The sequence below is a fragment of the Linepithema humile genome, chromosome 6, assembly GCF_040581485.1.
Source record: "Linepithema humile isolate Giens D197 chromosome 6, Lhum_UNIL_v1.0, whole genome shotgun sequence".
Taxonomy (NCBI): domain Eukaryota; kingdom Metazoa; phylum Arthropoda; class Insecta; order Hymenoptera; family Formicidae; genus Linepithema; species Linepithema humile.
In genome coordinates, this window is record NC_090133.1 from 15,258,994 (window position 1) to 15,284,536 (window position 25,543).

General features: G+C 28.0%; 4 protein-coding genes across 6 annotated transcripts; 2 read left to right on the forward strand and 2 right to left on the reverse strand.

Annotated features, from left to right (window-relative positions):
- Positions 1-2,331: 2,331 nt before the first annotated feature.
- LOC137000793 (uncharacterized) lies at positions 2,332-7,145 on the reverse strand. 2 transcript variants are annotated; one of them, XR_010890978.1, is made up of 5 exons: positions 5,749-7,145; positions 4,418-4,676; positions 4,262-4,324; positions 3,497-4,161; positions 2,332-3,413 (listed from the first exon to the last, which is right to left on the reverse strand). XR_010890978.1 is itself a non-coding variant. In XM_067358274.1 (4 exons), the coding sequence occupies exons 1-4, from the start codon at positions 6,024-6,026 to the stop codon at positions 3,985-3,987; spliced, it is 777 nt and encodes a 258-aa protein (XP_067214375.1). In that variant the 5' UTR covers positions 6,027-7,145; the 3' UTR covers positions 2,332-3,984. The 2 variants fall into 2 exon arrangements, 1 of the variants encoding a protein (XP_067214375.1); XM_067358274.1 differs by having other exon boundaries at positions 2,332-4,161.
- A 197-nt stretch (positions 7,146-7,342) lies between these two features.
- Positions 7,343-11,073, reverse strand: LOC137000788 (uncharacterized). Its single transcript, XM_067358266.1, has 2 exons — positions 10,959-11,073; positions 7,343-10,195 (listed from the first exon to the last, which is right to left on the reverse strand). Exon 2 carries the CDS (start codon positions 9,864-9,866, stop codon positions 7,647-7,649), a length of 2,220 nt encoding a protein of 739 aa, XP_067214367.1. The 5' UTR covers positions 9,867-10,195; positions 10,959-11,073; the 3' UTR covers positions 7,343-7,646.
- A 2,630-nt stretch (positions 11,074-13,703) lies between these two features.
- LOC105679704 (BEN domain-containing protein 5-like) lies at positions 13,704-17,805 on the forward strand. Of its 2 annotated transcripts, XM_067358272.1 has the most exons (6): positions 13,704-13,946; positions 14,601-14,828; positions 15,203-16,001; positions 16,645-16,739; positions 16,806-17,031; positions 17,111-17,805. In XM_067358272.1, exons 3-6 carry the CDS (start codon positions 15,794-15,796, stop codon positions 17,569-17,571), a joined length of 990 nt encoding a protein of 329 aa, XP_067214373.1. In that variant the 5' UTR covers positions 13,704-13,946; positions 14,601-14,828; positions 15,203-15,793; the 3' UTR covers positions 17,572-17,805. The 2 variants fall into 2 exon arrangements, with proteins under 2 accessions (XP_067214373.1, XP_067214374.1); XM_067358273.1 differs by lacking the exon at positions 13,704-13,946 and having other exon boundaries at positions 14,246-14,828; positions 17,111-17,799.
- Positions 17,806-18,987: 1,182 nt separating this feature from the next.
- On the forward strand, positions 18,988-23,780 carry LOC137000794 (uncharacterized). Its single transcript, XM_067358275.1, has 3 exons — positions 18,988-22,635; positions 22,796-23,117; positions 23,201-23,780. Exons 1-3 carry the CDS (start codon positions 22,471-22,473, stop codon positions 23,347-23,349), a joined length of 636 nt encoding a protein of 211 aa, XP_067214376.1. The 5' UTR covers positions 18,988-22,470; the 3' UTR covers positions 23,350-23,780.
- Positions 23,781-25,543: the final 1,763 nt, after the last annotated feature.

A 25,543-nucleotide genomic window follows, 5' to 3' on the forward strand; every position in this document is an offset into this window, starting at 1 on the left:
AAGAAAAATATTACTATTTTTTCTGAGAGGTGCCTCAACAACCCAGCCTATTTCTTATATAAAACGCTCCTGCGCCAGAAGCTATCGGCGGCTCGGCCGCCAGCGGCCGGGCGGTAGTGGGGCAAACAGAGGCGTCGTCTCCTGGATCGGCTCGAAATGTGCAACTTCCGAGCGCTGCTCTATAAAATACAGATTATTTTACCTCTTTGCAAATTACGACCGCGTCTCGGAGGTCTGCCACGACTGCGTGGAGGTCTGCCACGACTGCGTGGAGGTCTTCCACGATTACATGGAGGTCTTCCACGACTCCGTGGAAGATTGGTTCTGGTAATATCCAATTCTGAATCCGGCTCTGAATTAGCAACAACCGATGCTGTCAATTGGAAGAAAATAGTAATAAGTTTTTAATATTGAAAAGATATTATTTTGCAAAATATTCTATATAAAGTCAATAATTAACCGCACATGCAAATAAGTGTCAATTAATAATATAAAATCTGTGATATTTTTTCTCTTATATAATCACTGATACAGTAGATTGCGCATTTGAGTCGTATTTGAGAGTTCGTTATTAATAAACAAAAGATCTTTATCATAAGATAGATAAGCTTTACAATTTCGATTCCATAATTATGTTAACAGAGTGTGCAAGTTGATTCAAAACAAGTGTAACAAATTTAGACAGATTATTCGAGAGATTATTCTGAAAAAAAGTATAAACAAAACCTTATACATACATATATATCAATATCTATGTAATTAAAAGTTTTAAAATTTTGCCGTTGTCACAGTAAAATCATATGCTTAATAAAAGTAATCGTTGTAAACTCAAAATAAAACAAGAGGATATGCATCATTTATTTATAATTCACATTTTTATATTTAAAGAAAAAAAAGAAAAAAAACTTAAAATGTGCTCCTTGAGCTGAATGAACGCATTGCACCAACTGTGTAAATATTAAGGATGTCAATTTTAAAAAGAAAAAGAACCTATATGTTCATATGACATTTTTTTACGAAATAATCTTCCAAATAATTTATTGAAACTTTACACTCGTTTTAAATCATCCATCCTGTATGCATGCTTACTATTACGAATAAATAATGACATAAGATAAAATAGAATAATATATCTTTTAAAAATTTTTCAGACAGTAAAATACTCAAGAAAATATTTATCGAAAATTGTCAGTGATACATCCGATATTGAATACGCTTAATTTGAATTTCCAAAATAATAATTTGAATATACTTAGAAGAATTTGCTAAATTTTATCGAAAATTCCTTTTCTTTAAACTCTAAGTAAAAAATTGTTTGTTGTTCGAATTGCCTATTCAAGATACAAAGGGATTTAATTTCTATCTAAATTAAATCTATCGCGCGCGCGCAGTCTTTTAAGAATTTACAAACGTGTGAAAATTTTAATTGAAGATAGAAGCAAAATTTTAACTCAAATTCTTTCAAACGTACCTCGTGATAATCCATGTCTGTCAGATGCAACGTTTGCAATTATTAGCTCTGTTCTATCAACCTCTTGATTTTCAATAACAGTATGTGATATGGACACAGGTTTCTGCACTGTAAACAACGAATATAAATGTTTGCAGAAATTTATAAAACTAAATTATAAATAAAAAAGTAAGGAAGAAAAATTTATTTCTTTTATTTTCATCTTACTGTGAGTATAAAAATATAGAAAAGTTTGTTTTCTACTCTGCCATAAAAGTATACGTAAATATAATAAACTATTAAAATAATTTCTATATCAATATCTTGTAGACACACTATTCACGTATTAAAATGAATCGAAAACAACGAAGCAATATAATTGTCTTTATATATTTTGACGTATTATATACGTCAAAAACAGAACGAAAGTAAAATCGCACTTTAGAAGGAATATGACCGATAAAAATGACAAAGTTAAAATATAAGATATTTATATGTACGATACCTGTATGCGCATCTAATAGATTGTTATCTATTGTTTCCTCATGTCCTGGAGTGTCATCTAAAATATCGTCTTGTAGAGCTACAATAAGAATATATTATTTTCTTTGCCCTCTTCTACAAAGTATATACTACGAAGTATTATATATATATATATATGTGTGTGTATATCATGAAATTTTAAAACAAACCAAAGTTCTCTTTAGGCATTTGCGACACCCTGCAGAGTGTTTGCAGAAATTCTCTCAGCGAAAGCCTACAGTAATAAAAATTACATTAATATATTATTATATATCATATTATATTATGCAAATAGAAAATTACAATAATTTAACATTAAACATATTACATAAAAATGTGATACAACTTTGAAGAACATATGTATTCCTAAATATGTAATAAAACGCTACAAACAGCTAAGGTCGGATCTTGTTTGTTAATAATTTTAATTCAATGAACAGTACAAACGTTTCAACTACGGAATTTGGCCTTTCTCAATGTATATATATATTAAAATAAAGAATCACAATTGATTTGAATAATGTTACGCATACATTTTCCGAAAGTATTATATTGTTTTAATGCTTTATTCTGTATTCGTGATTTACATGTTTAGTTTTATTGTTTATTCTCTGTTTTTGCAACTCGATAACGATCCATTTGAACGTTATACTTAAAATTTCTCTTAAATTTAGTCCTTATAATAACTTAATAAATTATTGTCATTGACATCCTATGTTTTGGGTGTATCAAATTCTGTGTGTGCGGTTTTTTTTCTTTGTTTGTTCGTTTGTTTGTTTGTTTGTAAAACAATGATCTTGCAAGAAAATTCATTGTTTTACAAGGCTTGACCACAAAAACACAGAATTTGATAGACACGGAACATAGGACAATGCCAATAATTTATTAACTTGTTTCAAGTACTAAGTTCAAGGAAAATTTTAAGTATGACGTTCAAATCGTTATCGAGTTGCAAAAACAGCGGATAAACAATAGAACTATAAATGTAAATCGAATACAAAAGAAAGCATCAAAACAATATAATACTTCCGGAGAACATGTATGCGTAGCATTATTTAAATCAATTGTGATTGCTTTTTTAAATATATATACACTGAAAATCTCCAAATCCCATGGCTGAAACGTTTGTACTGTTCAATAAATTAAAATTATTAGCAAACAAGATCCAGCTTAAGCTCTTTGTAGCGTTTTAATTACATATTTATTAATTAATAGCAAAAGCTATTCTTCTTTCTTTAATTGATATATATTTTTGTCTCTTCTGTCGCAAAATTTCATTTAGAGATATTGAATTACCTTCCAGAGCTCAAATTGACTTGTGCTTCCGCAATTTGTTTGTCGCGCACTATGTTATGTCGGATGCGTACTCTCTTTACGCTACGCCCTTCCGCTAATCTCTCAATATTTATTTCTTGGTCAATAAGTAATTCACCTAAACTTTCTGTAAGATGAAAAGATTATATTGCAGAAATACAGTTATACAATGTATGTTGAAAAGTTATTGTGATAATAAGAAATACGTACGAAGAAACTGCCAAATATTAGGATGTATTCCGTCAAATCTGTGGAAAAGTACGTAATGAAAATCTTCCACAAAATTGTTCGTTCTTATTGGCGTATTAAAAACGCAAACTTTTTCTTTCGCAGGAAGCCATGTACGTCTTAAATAGACTGTGAATTGTAATACAGCGGGATGCTCTGTGGATACGAGATCAGCTTCTTCTTGAATTATCCGCAAACCTTCCTCAAATGCATCGACCGGTGCTAATGGCAAAGTCATGGCAAAACCAAGAATCCTTCTAGGGGCTGCCATTAAACCTAAAGCTTTCCAGCGTCTTAATATGGCCTGCGTAATATGTAATATTTAATAGAATATTGAATCATATTTAACAAGCACATGAATCGTGTAACAACAAAAGAGCTTTATAAAAAACATAAAATTAATAAATTTTTGTTTATTATTTTAGATACTATATAAATACGTACTTGATTAAAATGAAACCAACTACCAGTTATACGTGCTTCTGGAAAAACCTTTTTGCAACTGTCATCGCTGCATGTTCGTAATCAATCATAATTGACTGCACTCCTTGCAATGCATTCGGATGGAGCTCCTTTACCCTTTGCCAAATTGCATTGTATACATCTATTGTGCGCTTCTCACACAATGCAAAAAGGACAGGTATGCCCTAATAGATAAAAAACAAAATAGTAAATATAACATTTTATTAACATTCATAAAGAGATCAAAAGTTATTAAATAAATAATGTTTTATATGCTTAACGTACTGTGTCCATATATCGTATATAAATGATATATAATTGCACAAAAGATGGCATTCTAGGAACAACCTGTTCAAAGGGATGAATTTCTTCATTGTAAATATATTTAAATGTTTTTTTTTTTATTCATTTTTGTCCATTTAAATCTTAAATGTTACTTACCGAAAATGTACCGTCCATAAATATTTCTGTGGCTGCTACTAGAGCATTTAATAGGGCATCCGTTGTAAATAATACTGCTCTATAGCCATTGTCTGATAATACCGTGCCTTTATAAATGCGTTCCATCGCACGGTAATTCATTAATTTTATCTCAAGTTCGTCAATGGTTTGTGGTATTTTCGGTCTCTGACGTATTTGTTCTCTATAAAGAAAGCTTCTCATAGTACGATAAGATATCTTCTTCGCAACTGCTGGGTTTCTGTAAGGTAGAAAGAAGCAACGCAAATAAAGATAATCTAAGTTAAAAAGTTTAATATTGAATCTGGCATTGCAAATATTAATAAAATTGCTTATTTATTTTTTCAAATTCTTTTATTTGATTGATTTATTAGAAATAAAAAAAATTGTAGATTTCCTTATTTTGATTATTCAAACATTTTTTTAGCTTAAACATTTTATTTGAAACATCAAAATTTTCGTAGTTTTTCATAAACTTACTTTCTTATATTTATATAAATATAAGATTATGGACATGTTAAGATGATTACACGTGTCGTCGGAAAAACAACTTAAAAAAACTATTATATATATATATAAATATTTGAAAAATTTTCCGATTCGTTAATGGTTTTTATTAAAATATTCAATCACAAACATACTTGAATATCCGATGCGATCGGAAAGTTTCCGGTATTTTGTGCAAGTGGAAGATCAATTCCGATCGAGACATAGTATATATAAAAATTTGTTTAAAGTAGCATATCATAAAATTTTATAAACTTTTGCATTTTAATTAGTTTAATCCCAAATCATTGTACAATTTAATAGCAATAACAATACAACATTTTTTACCCATTATAGAAAAATATCCGAAATTTACTTGTTCTTCGAATGTTAACAAAATATGATAATAGTAATTCCGGAATGCAACTTATGCATATAACATACGAATCGACATAAATAATTGAAATTAAGTTCTTATAAAATCCAAACAAATAAAATAGGCACAAAAAGCATTAAACTTATCGTATTTTCACATAACATCATTCTTTACCACGACTAAACTTAAAATTGTTTTCTTTGTCTTTGCGAAAATTTATCTCAGAAAATAATTATAGAACCATTATTTCGTTTAATATTGTATAATATTATTGTAATTAAATAATATAAAATTGAAACGTCTTAACAAAAAAAGTTATCAAAATTACTTATTTTTACATAAATCTCATTTTCTTCATTAAATACTATTATACTATTAGATTATTATATTTTTACATACACAGACACATTTATTTTGTATAAATAACAAAAATATTTTAACGTTAACTTACCGTTGACATACCATATCAAAGACATCTTTTGGCTTCATTATTGTTTCTCGACATATTCGCAGCATTTCCTGCTTTATTTCAATTTCTTGCAACATTGTTTCGTTTGCTAGATGATTGTGCGATGTTCTTAAAGTATATGTCTCATCTTGATTCTGCACTAATACTGCGTAACAACCTAAACTTCGTCTTGATGCACACCGATAAATACGATTGCATCGTTTATCGATATGATAAACATCCCTGCTTAAAATAATAGATAGGAGATGAATAGATTTCATTACTATAACATAGAATCTTTATGTTGATTGATACGACGAGTTTTTAACCAATGTCACAATACATACACTTCCAATATAGTTTAATGATATTTTATAATATTATTTCTTTTAATACTATTGAATATGAAAATTTGTATATCAGTTAATATTCTTTTATATGTAAAGAAGTTTTGTCATTTATTTATGATTATTCTATAATAAACTGTTTATGATATTTTTTCATAAAAAACTTGAGCTAAAGCTATTTCATAATAATCTATAGAAAGTTTAATCATAATCTATATTTTAAAATCTTTAGAAAATTTTAATTCTCAATAAATCAAATTTAATGTAAAGTTACTTTTCCATTTTGATGCCTCTGTTTCATGTAATATTGTTAATAATATTTAGTCATAAAAATATACTGTGCGATATACACTTTGTATCATAATGTATATTTTTAAAATTGTATTCTGATTATAAGTTACATAATGCATTATTTATTTTAATACTTTCGATTTTAATATTTTCTTATAATAAACAATTTATAATATTCTATAATAAAAAAAACTTGTTTAAATCTCATCATATTGAATTAATATATTTAATTATATAGAAATCATCTATATGTAACACTCTGATATCATGTAAGTATTAAAAAAGCATATTTAACATGTAAATAATTTTATGTTACTTTACATACTAATATGGGACTCTATGTTACTTTATATACATGTGTATATGTGATTCTATGTTACTTTATATATGTGCGTGTATGTGATTCTATGTGACTTTACATATGTTTATATGTAATTCTATGTTATTTTACATACGTGTGTATATGTAATTCTGTGTTACTTTATATATGTGTGTGTATGTGAGTCTATATTACTTTATAAACGTGTTTGTATGTGATTCTATATATGTGTGTATGTGATTCTATATTACTTTATAAACGCGTTTATATGTAATTCTATATATGTGTGTATGTGATATTATGTTACTTTACATATCTGTGTATGTAACTCTATGTTACTTTATATATGTATATATGTAATTTTATATTACTTTATACATGTGTGTGTATGTGATTCTATATTACTTTATATATATGTGTATATATATATATATATATTATTGTGCCTTCTATATATACATAGTTTCTAGATATAGGCCGTTCTTATTTGATGACTACTATCTTATAAGTAATGTCTTTAGATGCTAATTCGACTTTATGATTGGTTTATATATTAAGACAGTTTTAAATATATATATATATATATATATATATATATTTATACATAGATGTTAATTTGTAGTTTATCTTTCAGAACATAAAAATTATATTTTTGATGTGTAACAAAAATAAAAAAATACAAATCAGAAAATTGGAAGTAATAAAATACAAAAAAAAATATGTTTTATCGGAAAATACTTGGCAGCAAACACTATAAAAAATGAGAATTACTAAATTGGTAATTCATCGAAGAAAAATTTTATAATATTTAATCTGAATCAGTATCATGTATATATATATTTTTAAACTACTTTTCTTGGAAGAAAATAGTTTGGAAATATTGTTAATGTAAGATGATAGAGGACATAAAGCATTTAATAAAGCGGTTTACAATATTTATGGAATTATTGAGTTTCGTAAGTGTTCGGCATTCGGCAAAAATATCCATTTTCAATGTTTATATATACAATTTGTTTTTTAATATTTTGAAAAGTAAACAAATTTAAACTAGAAGATTTAGATGTTACTTCGAATATTGAATCAATTATCACGTTGCCAATACTTAGACACTTTACATTATATTTATATCCTAAAATATAAGGTTTAGTATTATATAAAACAATTTTAAATATTTCAATTATGTCACCAGTTTCATCTTCAAAAAATCTGTCATCGGTTTTTTTTTCTCGTTTATAACAAGTAGTAGTGTATAAAACATTTTTGTAAATCGCTTTATTAAACGCTTTTACGTCCTCTAATCTTATATCAACAATAGCATTCTTTAAAACTTGTGTGATATTTTGATTTATATTATTATCGTTCGCTAAGAGAGTCACACTTGAATTGACTTCCAAACTATTTCCTTCCAAGAAAAAATGATTACGCAAAATACTTTTACAAAAGCGTGAAGAATTATTGTCGGACGTATTTAACAATTCGGTTTCTAACATTGTTTTTTGCACTAAACGTTTAGAAAGCTGTATTAAAGCTCCTTTTGGACCTGACAATTTCTGCTTTAGTACAAAAATTCCATTTTCGTAAGGAAAAGCTGAAGTCAATGGAAGTGGACCACTTTTATATACGTGATTAACAACATGAAGTAATGCATGAGTATTGAAATTCATACTACTTTTTCCATATAATTCTTCACATTGTGCAGTGAAATATATAAAATCAATTTCGCACTTTTTTAAATCTTCCTTTGTTATAATTTTTGATAAAAGCTTATGAGTACAACGAACTAAAAGTCCAAAAGAGCTTAAATATTTTGTGTTTAGTATTCTCAAAAGACATGGAATACTTAGATATAATACCCAAGATCTCCACTCACTAGCTTTCCATTTTCCACTATTAAAGGATCTCGGTGATCTATGAATTTTACTTGGCATTTTAATATTTAATAATCGCTTTTCAATATTTATTTTATCAATTTTGGATAGATTATACTCTTTTGTACCGATATTTGCCCAAAACTTCGTCCACAAAGTACAAACAACACCACACACACACACACACACACACACAAGTAAGAGGCCATGCATATAATCATACAAAAATCCCCAAACACAATCAAAATTTTCTAAATTCGTAATTTCTGCAAAATTTTTAACACCTTTAGATGGTCTATGTATTTTTTCAGCGTACTTCATGTCTTTAATGTATGATTCATGGTCTCTTAAAGGCGGATCGTCATCCATAAATGGATATCGCATGGCACCGTTAACATATTCTCCATAATGATAGCACCAACTACAGCCAAAATAACCGTTAAATTGGAAGCGATTCTGTATTATAGGTCGAGCAACAGAGTCTACTGATGAACAAAGTGGTTGCAATATAAAATTACATTTTTTACCATTTTCTAGACTTATAACTATACCATTTTTCATCAAATCACGAATCTGCTCAATAAACACATTCATATATAGATTCATAAATTGTGAGTTAGGTTCAGATTTTGTGATACATATTCCTGCGAGCAATATATATCTAAAGCGTATATTTTTTGGTAATTCGTTAATTATTAACTGGATAGGCCACATTGAACTCTTGCTACTTTTAGAAATAGGTGCACCATCTACATTAAAATTAAAAGTTAATAATATTGTGTTTTTGCGTTTACTATTATACAGTGTCTTGTATATTTCTCCATCATAAACATCAACAATGGTATTTAAATTTTTATTTGTTAGTTTGCTCTCAATATTCTTAATGTTTCGAAGCAATAATTTGCATACATTTGAATTTCGTAAAACAGTCTGTAATTGAAATTTTATATCCGTACTTACAAAATATTTAGAAGAATTAGTACTTATTTTATATTTTTGCTGACATCCATTACAATGGCGGTAACTACGCGATAACAAATCTTTTCTATAAAATTTTCCTAATACACTATTACACTCGGTACAATAAAATACATATTGATTTAATTCTTCTGGAGGATCCAAACGCTTGCTTATCATATATTTAGAATTCATGAATGTTGAAAAATTTGAACCTGCCCAAATAGTTGCCATATTAAATAAAGCTAATCTTGCTTCATCGGAACAATTAAAGCGAACACAATAAGTGTGTATCATTTGTACAACTTCATCAACTGTTGTTTTTGAGCTTTGAAACATTATAATATTATTGCGTTTTATATTCGCATCATTAGTAATCCTTACATCATCAGTATCAAATATTTCGCAAGTAGAATTATCAGTATTAATTTCTTCTTCCTCGCTTTTGTTCTGATATAAATCTTCTTTCACAGAATCAATTTTGACGTCTTTGTTGTTATTGTGTCCATAACAATTCAAACTACTATCACCAGTTTCTTGAGGTACAAGGATTTGTTTGTTAATTTTGTGAATAGTATGTAAAGTAGTTTTGTTTATATTTGATGTATCAATATAATTTGTTTTGAAAGGTGAAAATACATATTTTGATATATTTTTGCTTTGATTGTCTGTAAAAAAATTATTAAACATATAAAAAATTAAAATATTTATAACGATACAAAAATCAATATAGATATTTATTATAATAATGTTTACTATAGTAAACATAAAATTATTAACTTAAATAAATAACATATATTACATTTGTATTTATCACAATTTTTAAGTTCTTTTTCAATCAGTTGAAATGTATAATATGTAATATATATATATATAATATAATTAAAATTTTATTTTGGAAATATAAAAAAATTAAAGCATAAACATTAATGTAGTATTCTAATATTACTTTTAGTTTAATTTTTCAATATAAAAAGGGTAGACCGAGACGAATTGATCAATATAAGTTTTGAGATAGTTGATATTAGTTTTTTATTTTAAACGGCAATTGTCTCCCTTACAGAAATTTATTAGTTATATTTATTTGTTTAAATATATATTTTGTATTTAAAGTATTAAAATTGAGTATTTAAAATATTCAATTTTAGTATTTTAAATACATAAAATAAGTATTTAACTAAATAAATACAAATACTTTTCTGTAAGGGCTCAAAATTTATATTGATTCAATTCATCTCGGTCTATAACCTAATATGTCTATAGGCGGAAATTATTTAATACTACGTCACTTTTATGTATAATAGATATCTCAATTACACTTTAATTATTTTTTTATTTATTTTTATATATAATAGATATCTCTCAATTACATTTTTCTACCACAGATTTTATATATGTTTATAAAATTACGTACAATTTTAAATTACTCACTTTTGTCTTTACTGTAAATCTGCCATCGTTTCCAAGTTTGTTTGGATACCAAAGGAATTCCATTTTTTTCATTCAAAAAAAGTTTGTTATATCTTTTTCTTTTTAAAATTGGAATATTATCTTTGTTTGTTTTGTTTAATTTTGTACAAGTTATCTATAAATTAAAAAGAACCATTTTTATAAACATACTTTGATATTGTTCACTGAGAATGTCTTAAATGTGTTGATATTTATTATGGACAAAAATTAAAAAAAAACAATCGTGTTAAAAAAGAATTATAACACATAATAATATTTGACATCACATATCCGTATGTGTCCGATATGTTGATCAGACTGGGATGCTGGAACATCCTTATCAAAAGAATCAGAGTCAAGGAGGAGGTGTTATAAAACTGAAGTTTTTGATTCAAAAATGAGTGGTCGCGTCTATAGTTGTAAAACAGAACTATAGACCTGGAGACCTGGACTGCATCATCCGTATTAAAATGTGCATTAAAAGTAGTTGGAAAAAAAGAGAAAAAATGCAAAGACGGCCATCCCTATCACTTTCTATTCAACGCTGTATGACAAGATAGAAAGAGAAAGAGATTGACTGTCTTTGCGTTCCCTCTCTCCCTTTCTTTCCATTTTTCCAACCACTTTTACATATATAGATAGCGCAATCCAGAGGTCTCTAGGTCTATGAGTTGAACGCGTTTATTGTTGCTGCTCGGATTCTAAGACCGAACAATGCAAATTAATTTTGGTCGCAATCGAGATCGTATCGTGGCGGTATCGCTATTTGCTTGAATCCCAAGAGGGCAGTCATCATCAGAAAAAAGAGTAACTTGATATTAAATTGCTCTTAGACAAAGGGCTTGTTCGTTTTAGCTGCACTGGGGCAGCTCTGGGTCTGCTCTAAACAAGATAATACAGGACAAACTATTTATCTGTCCTGTATTATCCTGTGTAGAGCAGACCCAGAGCAGCCCCAGTGTAGCTAAAACGAACAAGCCCAAATATTCTCTTAGTTGAAGATTAATTTTCACGAAAAATTGAAAACAAATAGACAAGAAACAATAGCCTTCCCCTGGAAGAAATCAATATTAATCCACACTTTAAGACACGTATTAATAATTGTTGCCAGAAATTCATATGTTAAGTGAAATTTGAATTTAAAATTAAATGTTTTGATTTTTTTATTCAGTTGTGTAAATCGTGATTGACATTATATTGATAATCGTAATTCAACTGCAAATTTACATCTAACTTTCAATTTTAATCTGAGCGTCTCGTTTGCAATGAGTTTCAACCAACAACTATTAAAACGAATTAAAAAAATTAAGTTCAACGGTTACTGATAAAAAAGACTTACGTCATCTCTACGGTCAAGGTCAGATTCAGTATTAACTTCGGTTGCTGAAATACATAAACTAAGAGGCAAAAACTCTACTCTTCTGGATTGTATTTTTTTATCCACTGCTTCTTTACTTTCTGTCGTACGATAAGAAAATATATTATTAATACAATATAATTTTTTGCTTTTTGTTAAGACATAAAGATTACTTTTATGAAAAAAATGCAAACTTCTAAAGAACATCGTAGGAACATTCTTAACATTTTCTGGGCAGCAATCATATATGCTTTTTCCCCCTTACTATTAATTTGTAAAATGTTTCATCGATAAATAATGTTGAATTTGTCAATGAAACTTAATTTTTCACGAGTTTATGTTAGAAAAAAAGATACATGATGATAGCTGCTTTGAACGTCTTTACATTATTAGGGTTGGACATGTTTCTTTGAGATTTATGTTATCTGATAGCAATATAAATAAATGGCTCATTAATATTACTTTTTAATCTCTTACCTTCTAAAATTACTTTTTGTTGCATTTTTCCTAATATGCCATAATAAAAGTGTCCGTCGTCCCACTTCACTTGATATTTTTTATCAAATAGTATGTTTTGAATGTCAAAATCCACTATATCGTCCGTATTAACAATAGCTTTTACACCATCTTCAAATTTGATGTAAGTAAACATGTTTGTATGTGCACTAGCTCTCGGTGATCGGTTACATTGCCATATTGCAATATCCTTAGGGTATAATACGTACAACGCTTTTTACTTGATGTTGCGTCGATGCGAGCGTCGCATTTTCTTTGTTTCTCACTTGTTTCTCATTAGACGTTAAAAAGAGACAAGTGAGAAACAAAGAAAATGCGACGCTCGCATCGACGCAACATCAAGTAAAAAGCGTTGTACGTATTATACCCTAAGGATATTGCAATATGGCAAAATGTAACCGATCACCGAGAGCTAGTGCACATACAAACATGTTTACTTACATCAAATTTGAAGATGGTGTAAAAGCTATTGTTAATACGGACGATATAGTGGATTTTGACATTCAAAACATACTATTTGATAAAAAATATCAAGTGAAGTGGGACGACGGACACTTTTATTATGGCATATTAGGAAAAATGCAACAAAAAGTAATTTTAGAAGGTAAGAGATTAAAAAGTAATATTAATGAGCCATTTATTTATATTGCTATCAGATAACATAAATCTCAAAGACATGTCCAACCCTAATAATGTAAAGACGTTCAAAGCAGCTATCATCATGTATCTTTTTTTCTAACATAAACTCGTGAAAAATTAAGTTTCATTGACAAATTCAACATTATTTATCGATGAAACATTTTACAAATTAATAGTAAGGGGAGAAAAACATATATAATTGCTGCCCAGAAAATGTTAAGAATGTTCTTACGATGTTCTTTAGAAGTTTGCATTTTTTTCATAAAAGTAAGCTTTATGTCTTAACAAAAAGCAAAAAATTATATTGTATTAATAATATATTTTCTTATCGTACGACAGAAAGTAAAGAAGCAGTGGATGAAAAAATACAATCCAGAAGAGTAGAGTTTTTGCCTTTTAGTTTATGTATTTCAGCAACCGAAGTTGATACTGAATCTGACCTTGACCGTGGAGATGACGTAAGTCTTTTTTATCAGTAACCGTTGAACTTAATTTTTTTAATTCGTTTTAATAGTTGTTGATTGAAATAACTCATTGCAAACGAGACGCTCAGATTAAAATTGAAAGTTAGATGTAAATTTGCAGTTGAATTACGATTATCAATATAATGTCAATCACGATTCACACAACTGAATAAAAAAATCAAAACATTTAATTTTAAATTCAAATTTCACTTAACATATGAATTTCTGGCAATAATTATTAATACGTGTCTTAAAGTGTGGATTAATATTGATTTCTTCCAGGGGAAAGCTATTGTTTCTTGTCAATTTGTTTCTAATTTTTTATGAAAATTGTTCTTTATTTATAACGGAATATCTATCTAAAAGCAATTTAGTATCAGGTTGATTTTCTTTTTTTGATGAAGTTATCTAATGTATGTGGAATATTGGAAACAAATCAACAAGAAATACTGCTCCAACCTTGATAAGTCGGAAATGACACATAGGATTGACTTAACAATGACAACTTTCCATCGGCATATTTTGAGCTATCTTTTGCCAGAGTTTCAGCCAATTTGTATGAAACTCATTTTTCCCTAAGAAAAGTGCGTGGTCCTTTACTTTTCAAAGCAACAAAAATTAAATACGAACTTTTATTAAAATTTAAAGGGAGAGGATATGAAGAATAAAGTTACTGCAAAAATTAGGAAGCTAAATGTACAATTAGTAAAAAAAGATAATACCAATAATTTTACATCAAGTATTGAAAATGGAAACAATAATATGAAAACAGCCAAGTTAAAGAACCAAAAATTGTACACTTTTGTGAATGTTTTGGAAAAAAAAGGAATGCCATCTAAAGAAGATATTAAGAATCAAAAACAGAATGAGATAAATGTAAGCATATATCTTTTAGTTTATATTAAAAAAAACAAAAATATTTTAATCCATTATTTATATTATTTACAGGAACCGTTATTTATAGAAAAAAATTTAACTAGTAACTCTTTGAAGCAATCAGTATCAAAAATTAATAAAAACGACAAGCGATATAAATTGAAGTCAAGCAAAACGGGAAATTGTGTGCAAAATGATAAAAGCGACACCGATTTGGTTTCCTCATGTATAGAAGAATTAGTCGATTCTAATAATAAAGTAAATTATGTTTAATATAAAAATTGAATTTTCTTCTTAGATACACGATTTAAAAATAGTAACAAACTACAACATATATGGTTTTTAATGATATATTATTTTTATTTATTTTTCAGGAAATAATATCACCAGCTACGATTACCAAGAGTGTTTCTAAATTGTGTTCTAAACAAAACTTAACAGATTACTCAATTGCTCATGATAATACAAAAGCATTACATTCATCTATAACTAAGGGTCAAAGCTGTACAAATAAAAATACAGCTAGAAGTAAATCTTCGCATAAAACTCTACATGAAAATAATAATTTTATTGCTACTGGATTTAAACAAAAAACTAAAGAAACATTGTCGACAAAGGTAAGAAGCATTAAAAATCTGTTTTAAAAAATACTCATTTTTACATATTTTACGTCTAAAAATTTTGTTTTATATCTATAAATTATGAATAGTATAAAAGTTAAATTCAAAGTAATTAATGAAAAATAGCATGAATGTGATATGTGTAGCTTTGCGATGAAATAACGTATAAACTAATAAACAACATAATTGAAAAGTAAAATTATTTATTTGATATTGCAGAACAATCATGCTCACTTACAACCTAAAACTAATCAAGACGATATCTTGAAGAAAAAGGTAAATTTTAATATTGAGATAATATATAAAAACACAAAGCAATTAATTATACTACACATTATTCTTTAGATGGAGAAACTGTGGAAAACAAACAAAGATTTAGAAACAAAATATTTGAAATTAAAGAATCAAATGAAAGATAAAGAAAGGATCATTAATGATTTAATGAATTTTAATATGGAGCTTCAAAGTAAAGTGATAGATGAATATCCCAAACTTTATCAGATTAATGAGGAAATTCAGATCAAGGTCTTAAGTAATTTCAATGAACTCATGCGTAAGTACATCCAAATAGAAGGATGTTACAAGTAATATGTCCATGTTCTCAACTTATTTTTATTAATAAAAATGCCTCTGAAACTGGCTTAGAAACTATCTGATTGGCTGAGAAACCACATTTAAGACATTTTTATTGATAAAAGTGAGTTGAAAATATAAGCCTTTATGTACACTTTGTGATTCTATTATAATACAATGTGTTTAAAATATGTTGGTTTTCAAAAATGCTTATTAATTGCACTAAATTTTAATTATAATGTTTACTTTATTACTATTAGAATTCCGGGTTAATTTCGTTTTCTATCCAGCAAAATAAGTAGCAAATTTCCTAACATTATATGACTTTTTTATATACTAATAAAATTCTAAATGTTGTATTAAAACATATAGCTTAATATTTATATATCTTTACATATTTTTGCTAGTCATAAATAGCGCACTGTATTTATTATGTGTTTTGTGACTAGTACACAAATGTAAAGGTGTCCTTTACACAACACTTAGAATTTTATCAATATATAAAAGATGTCATCCACTATAAAAATTGTTTCTTATTTTGCTGAGTAAAGAACGCAATTAATCCGAAATTATATATACATTTATATAAATTTTTTAAATAATAATTTATTATTATTTAACAGACTTAATGTCCGAATATTTTAAAAGACATCCTATGAAACATGAAGACCGAGTTGGAGATCTTCCTGTAGGTTATAGGAATATTGAGCGTAACGAGGTAGATATGCTAATTCTATTTTCAAGAATTTCTTGAATCGATTCATAATTTTTGCTCTACTTATAGATTCATCTTGGTTATGGAGTATATATATGTGCACGTCAATATGATGCAGTATGTGTAATTTCAAAAACAATGCCACAGTTTGTGAAAAATTTGGCTATCGCAGTTTTTGGCATTAAAACTCTTAAAGAAAGTTCAGTAACTGGTGCTAGATCTAATAGAAATAAAAATAAAACACAAGAGACAGCTAGACCAGCACTAGATTCTACTAAGTTACAAGCCTTAAGAGGTAATTTGTTGTTACAAAAACTTCAAACAGCTTATTGCATATTTCTTATTGTACAAAAAAATTTTCTTATTGTTTGTAGCTGCTGTAAAACATTATGCAATGTCTGAGAGAGGCCAAGACGAAATAACAGCAGACTATGAGGCACAACAAATTGGAACTCACATAGCACATAAGATTTATGAACTTAATAATCCACCAAATCGAAATAAAGCACAACATAAAAAGGTTGTTTCTGCACAAGTGTGTGAAGTTATGAATAATTTTGAAAACACTAGTAACGATCCAAATGATAGTAGTGTGCCAAATAACGATAATTCCAACGCATCTAGTTCTCTTTCAGTAACTGAAATGAACAATTCTTCGAAAGAACATGGACCATTGTTTGAAACATTATTATCAGATGGTAAGAATAACGAATGTAATAATGTAACATTTTCTGACAAAGAGAATGATGAAGAAGAAAGTAGTATAGTTAGTTCAACAATACATGATATTACTGACACTAGTCGAAATAGTATACATGACAACAATTCAGATTAAATATTATAAGACTTTTCTTCAATATATTACCAATTTAGTAATTCGCATTTTTTATAATGTTTGCTGTCAAGTATTTTTCAAGATAAAACATTTTTTTTTGTATTTTATTACTTCCAATTTTCTGATTTGTATTTTTTTATTTTTGTTACACATCAAAAATATAATTTTTATGTTCTGAAAGATAAACTACAAATTAACATTTATAAATGTTATTAATGTGTTTCATATATGTATATGCAATATATATATATATAATTTAATATGTCATAAATCTTATCTTGTTTAAAAACTTTATAATTATAAATATATATTTTTTGGTTTATGCAATAATTCGTCTTACAATGTTGTACAATACCTAATCTCTATTTATTCCAATTGTCCCTTCCTTTTACTTATTAATTTTTTTTATTTTCTCCATCTGTTTACTTAGGTTTTTTTCTCTTTTCTTATCCTATTGGTCCACTCCATTACTTGCTTAAGTAGTTTATCATTCTCTATTCTCCATATCAGGCCATATTAGTTGTTCTTGCTTTATATCGTGTATTATTGTGCCTTCTATATATAGATAGTCTCTAGATATAGGCCGTTCTTATTTGATGACTATCTTATCGTCTTTAGATGCTAATTCGACTTTATAATTGGTTTATATATTAAGACAGTTTTAAATATGTGTGTATATATATATATATATATATATATATATATATATAAAGTAATATAGAATCACATACACATACATATATAAAGTAATATAGAATTACATATACATGTATATAAAGTAACATAGAGTTACATACACAGGTATGTAAAGTAACATATCACATACACACATATATAGAATCACATACAAACACGTTTATAAAGTAATATAGACTCACATACACACACATATATAAAGTAATATAGAATTACATATACACGTATATAAAATAACATAGAATCACATACAAACACGTATATAAAGTAATATAGAATCACATATACACACTTATATAAAGTAATATAGAATTACATATACGCGTATATAAAGTAACATAATATCACATACAAACACGTATATAAAGTAATATAGAATCACATATACACACTTATATAAAGTAATATAGAATTACATATACACGTATATAAAGTAACATAATATCACATACATACATATATAAAACAACATAGAGTCACATATACACGTATAAAAATGTTTTACATTATTTGTATATATTATTGTATAACATATTAATTATTATAAGGATAAATTATAGGGACAGTTAGAGTTGAATTAAAGCAACCTATGTAAAAATTCGTAAGTGCGTTACGAAATAAGGGATTCAAAATCACCATTGGAAAGGAAAGCCAGAATTTTCTATCATTTCCTATCTATCATTTTAAGCAGGGATGCCCATTATATACAAATATGGCCGTACCATCACGTTTGCCTGTTAATTTTTCCATAGCAACACGTGTCTTTTATAAGAGATAACAAGCTAAAACAGCAATTATAAGTATATTATTAAATCACTAAAATACAGTTATAGAAAAATATTTTCTACTGCCGTTAAAGGAAACCTAAAAAAGGAAATCTAAAATTTAAAGAATAGTACTTTTAACAGTAAGATCTTTTACAATAAGAACGTTCACAAACTACAATCGGAAATCGGAAGCACTGAATATAAGATCACAAGTCTTTGATATAATATTTTTCTTAGATAGCTAAACGAGGGTTATAATGTAATCGCGCATTTATTGGCTCATCATTTCGATTGTCAATTGTTTCAGTTACTGCGAGCCTTAAGTCCCATTTATACATATCCGTACCGTGCACGTACGTGCACATCCGTGCACGTTCGTGCACGGACGTGTACGGACGTGTACGGTACGTGTACGGTACGGATACGGTACGGATATGTAAATATAAATGGACCTTTAAGCTCGTATTGCCGACTAAGATTAGGGTTAAGACCGAAACATAAATACGGCATCAGACTATGTATTAAAGATTGAGATTAAAGATTGAAGATTGAAAACTAACCAATCAGAAAAAAGAAATTTTAATTCCTTTTATTCTGATTGATCAATTTTCAATCTTTAATCTTTAATCTCAATTTTCAATACATAGTCTGATCCGGGCTTTACAATCTATTGGCTAATCGTAAAAAAAGAGAGAGATAGAGTGACCATCTGAAATAAGATGCGGTTGAGTTGCCGTTACAAATGCTTCGAAGCGTTCTTTCTCTCTTTCTTTCTAGTGAAAAAAAGAATGCTTCGAAGCATTTGTAGCGACCGCAGCCATGATGAGTCAATAAATGCGTTCTTTATTGCATGATTACCTTATAATCCTCGTTTTGTTATTTAGGAAAAATATTATACTAAGGACGGTATTCATAGTCATTTCTTATATTTAAGATCGTCTTAAGTCGTCGTCATCGTCATCTTAAGATACTAATATGGCTTTTTGATTGGTTCGTAGCATTTTAAGACAATATTTAAGACAATCTTAAATATAAGAACGGACTATGAATACCGGCCTAAGGCCTTGCGAGCTTACATCAGAGATCAGAGCCACTTCGATCAAATTCTCATTGAAGTAATCGACGATTAACTTACCAACAGCATTTCTGCCGAAATCCATTCGCGACAAGTTATATCAGCAGAAATGTTGTTGGTAACATTGAAAGTTAATCGTCAATTATTTTAATCAGATCTTGGTCAAAGTGGTCCTCGTGATTCCGATTGTTGTTCGCGAACGTTCTTATTGTAAAAGATCTGTTAAAAGTACTATTTTTTAAATTTTAGATTTCTTTTTTTAGGTTTCCTTTGACGGCAGTAGAAAATATTTTTCTATAACTGTATTTTAGTGATTCAATAATATACTTATATAATTGCTGTTTTAGCTTGTTATCTCTTATAAAAGACACGTGCTGCTATGGAGAAAATAACAGGTCAACGTAACAGTACGGCCATATTTCTATATGATGGGCATGTTTATCATATCGATAAACGATGCCATGGTATCTATCGCTGTGCATCGCGACGAAGTCTAAGTTGTTACGCGGTATTAGTGCGGAATCAGGATGAGACATATTTTTTGAGAACGTCACACAATCATCCAACAAACGAAACAATACTTCAAGAGATCGAAATGAAGCAAGAAATGCTGCGAATATGTCGAGAAACTATAATGAAACCAAAAGATATATTTGATATGGTATGCCGACAGTAAGTCAATGTGTTTTAAAATATTTTTGTTATTACAAAACAAATGTGTACGTATAAAAATATAATATTCTAATAGCATAATAGTATTTAACCAAGAAAATTTAACCATGAGATTGATGTAAAAAGTAATTTTGATAACCTATTTTTTGTTACGAAATTTCAATTTTATATTATTTAATTACAATAAAATTAATATTAAATGATATAACGGTTCTATAGATATTTTCTAAAATAAATTTTGGTAAAGATAAAAAAACGATCTTAAATTTAGTCTCGGTAAAAAAAAGTCGTTGTGTGAGAATACGACATGTTTAATGTTTTCTGTGCCTATTTTCTTTGTTTGGATTTTATAAGGACTTAATTTTAATTATTTGTGCCCATTCGTGTATTATATGCATAAGACTACATTCCGGAATTATTATCATCATTTTTTGTTAATATTCGGCAAACAAGTAAATTTCGGATATTTTTCTACAATGGGTAAAAAACATGGTATTATTATTGTTGCTAATTTGTACAATTATTTGAAAGTAAACATAATTAAAATGCGAAAGTTTATGAAATTTTACGATGTGTTATTTTAAACAAATGGCGCCTTTATATACTATGTTTTGATTGGAATTTGGATCTTCCACTTGCACGTAAAGTATCGGAAACTTTTCGATTGCATCGAATATTATCCGGAATGATAAGATGTTTTAATAAAAATCGAAATAACATTAATCAGAAAATTTTTCGAATATTTATATAATAGCTTTTTTAATTAAGTTGTTTTTTCCGACATATATGTAATCATCTTGGCATGTATTCAACTTTATATTATGTTTATGTAAGTTTTGTGAAAAACTTTAAAAATTTCAAAACGTTTAAGCTGAAAAAAATAATGGAATAATCAAAATAAGAAAATTTTAAATTTTTTTTATTTCTAATTAAACAATCAAATAAAATAATTTGAAAAAATAAACAAATATTAGGCAATTTTATTAATACTTGCAGTATTAGATTTAATATCAAACTTTTCAACATAGATTATCTTTATTTGCGTTGCTTCTTTCTATTTTCTGCTTCTTTCTATCTTACAGGAACCCAGCAGTTGCGAAGAAGATATCTTATCGTACTATGAAAAGCTTTCTCTATAGAGAACTAATGCGTCACAGACCAGAAACACCGCAAACTATTGTTGGACTTGAGATAGCATTAATGAATTATCGGCCGATGGAACGCATTTATAAGGGCACAGTATTATCAAATAATGGCTATAGAGCAGTATTATTTACAACCAATGCCTTACTAGATGCTCTAGCAGCAGCCTCAGATATATTCATGGATGGTACATTTTCGGTAAGCAACATTCGAGATTAAAATAAAAGGTTTAAATGAAAGAACAAAGAATGAACAGAAAAGATGAAAATGTATTGAAATATATAATAGAATTCATCCTTTTGAACAGTTCCTAGAGTTCCTAGAGAATCGTTCCTAGAGTGCCATCCTTCATACAAGTATATAGCATTCATATCCGATTTATGGACACGGTACGTTATGCATATAAAACGTCATATATAAATTTAAATTAAATAGCTTTTGATATCCCCTTATAAATATTAATAAAACGTTTTTATATTATTTACTATTCTGCTTTCTTTCTATTAGGGTATACTTGTCCTTTTTGCATTGTGTGAAAAACGCACAATGGATGTGTATGATGCGATTTGGCAAAGAGTGAAGGAGCTCCATCCGAATGCATTGCAAGGAGTGCAGACAATCATGAGTGATTACGAACGTGCAGCGATGACAGTTGCAAGAAAGGTTTTTCCAGAAGCACGTATAACTGGTTGTTGGTTTCATTTTAATCAGGTACGTATATAGTATGTATAGTATATAGTATATATAGTATCTAAAAACAAAAACAAAATTTCATAATTTTGCGTTCTTTATATAGCTTTTTTATTGTTACACAATTCATCTGCTTGTTAAATATGATTCAATATTCTATTAAATATTACATATTACGCAGGCCATATTAAGACGCTGGAAAGCTTTAGGTTTAATGGCAGCCCCTAGAAAGATTCTTGGTTTTGCCATGACTTTGCCATTGGCACCGGTCGATGCATTTGAGGAAGGTTTAAAGATAATTCAAGATGAGGCTGATCTCATATCCACTGAGCATCCCGCTATATTAAAATTCACAGTCTATTTAAGACGTACATGGCTTCCTGCGAAAGAAAAAGTTTGCGTTTTTAATACGCCAATAAGAACGAACAATTTTGTGGAAGATTTTCATTACGTACTTTTCCACAGATTTGACGGAATACATCCTAATATTTGGCAGTTTCTTCGTATGTATTTCTTATTATCACAATAACTTTTCAACATACATTGTATAACTGTATTTCTGCAATATAATCTTTTCATCTTACAGAAAGTTTAGGTGAATTACTTATTGACCAAGAAATAAATATTGAGAGATTAGCGGAAGGGCGTAGCGTAAAGAGAGTACGCATCCGACATAACATAGTGCGCGACAAACAAATTGCGGAAGCACAAGTCAATTTGAGCTCTGGAAGGTAATTCAATATCTCTAAATGAAATTTTGCGACAGAAGAGACAAAAATATATATCAATTAAAGAAAGAAGAATAGCTTTTGCTATTAATTAATAAATATGTAATTAAAACGCTACAAAGAGCTTAAGCTGGATCTTGTTTGCTAATAATTTTAATTTATTGAACAGTACAAACGTTTCAGCCATGGGATTTGGAGATTTTCAGTGTATATATATTTAAAAAAGCAATCACAATTGATTTAAATAATGCTACGCATACATGTTCTCCGGAAGTATTATATTGTTTTGATGCTTTCTTTTGTATTCGATTTACATTTATAGTTCTATTGTTTATCCGCTGTTTTTGCAACTCGATAACGATTTGAACGTCATACTTAAAATTTTCCTTGAACTTAGTACTTGAAACAAGTTAATAAATTATTGGCATTGTCCTATGTTCCGTGTCTAAAACAAGTCTTGTAAAACAATGAATTTTCTTGCAAGATCATTGTTTTACAATTTGATACAAAAACATAGGATGTAAATGACAATAATTTATTAAGTTATTATAAGGACTAAATTTAAGAGAAATTTTAAGTATAACGTTCAAATGGATCGTTATCGAGTTGCAAAAACAGAGAATAAACAATAAAACTAAACATGTAAATCACGAATACAGAATAAAGCATTAAAACAATATAATACTTTCGGAAAATGTATGCGTAACATTATTCAAATCAATTGTGATTCTTTATTTTAATATATATATACATTGAGAAAGGCCAAATTCCGTAGTTGAAACGTTTGTACTGTTCATTGAATTAAAATTATTAACAAACAAGATCCGACCTTAGCTGTTTGTAGCGTTTTATTACATATTTAGGAATACATATGTTCTTCAAAGTTGTATCACATTTTTATGTAATATGTTTAATGTTAAATTATTGTAATTTTCTATTTGCATAATATAATATGATATATAATAATATATTAATGTAATTTTTATTACTGTAGGCTTTCGCTGAGAGAATTTCTGCAAACACTCTGCAGGGTGTCGCAAATGCCTAAAGAGAACTTTGGTTTGTTTTAAAATTTCATGATATACACACACATATATATATATGTCAATTGGCTATTTTGACGACAGTGACAAATACGCTATATTATTGTATACATTAGAGTACATTGACTTCCCGACGTATACATCACAAAAATTTTTGCAATGTATACGTCAGAAAGTTAATGTATAAGCAATTAACTATGGATTGGCTATTTCGACGACAGTCCAAAATTATGTACAATGATATATTGTTTGATTAGTTTGGCGACCCTATCATATTATATGAAATAATTAAATGTGCTTATTTGTGTATTAAATGAAACAATTAAAACACATTTTTTGATAAAAAATTTAAATGCGAATATTCCATTAATTATGCAATACTTATTATAAGAATTAATTAGAGAACATAAAAAAAAATGCTTGTGCAAAAATTAATATAAAAAATCTATACAGGGTGGGCCATTTTAATCCATCCACGCAAATAACTCCGAAGGTATAGGTGATAGCGAAAAATAACTCGTACAAAAGTTGTAGGGTTCAAAGGGAGCCAACCGTTGATGACCTTGAACTTGACCTCGAAGTCGATTTTCAAAGTCATTTTAAGATTAACAAGTGTTTTTTAAATGGAAACCCCTATTTTTGATTCCAAAATCTAATAGCTGGTGTCAAGAGCTTTTCAAAACACTATAATGAAGTTATTTTTCATTAAGTACTTTTCGAGTTATGAGGCTTGTAAATTACAGTATTTTGACATAAAATACAAAATATCTTGTAAAACATTCAATTTTTGGGAATTTTACCTTAATACTTTTATGCATAAAATAATGAGACGAATCAATTGGTATAAAGAAAACACATAGTTGCTTTCAAGAAAAAATATGTAATTTGCAACATGCAACTGCATACTTTTTCTTGAAAGCAACTATGTGTTTTCTTTATACCAATTGATTCGTCTCATTATTTTATGCATAAAAGTATTAAGGTAAGATTCCCAAAAATTGAATGTTTTACAAGATATTTTGTATTTTATGTCAAAATACTGTAATTTACAAGCCTCATAACTCGAAAAGTACTTAATGAAAAATAACTTCATTATAGTGTTTTGAAAAGCTCTTGACACCAGCTATTAGATTTTGGAATCAAAAATAGGGGTTTCTA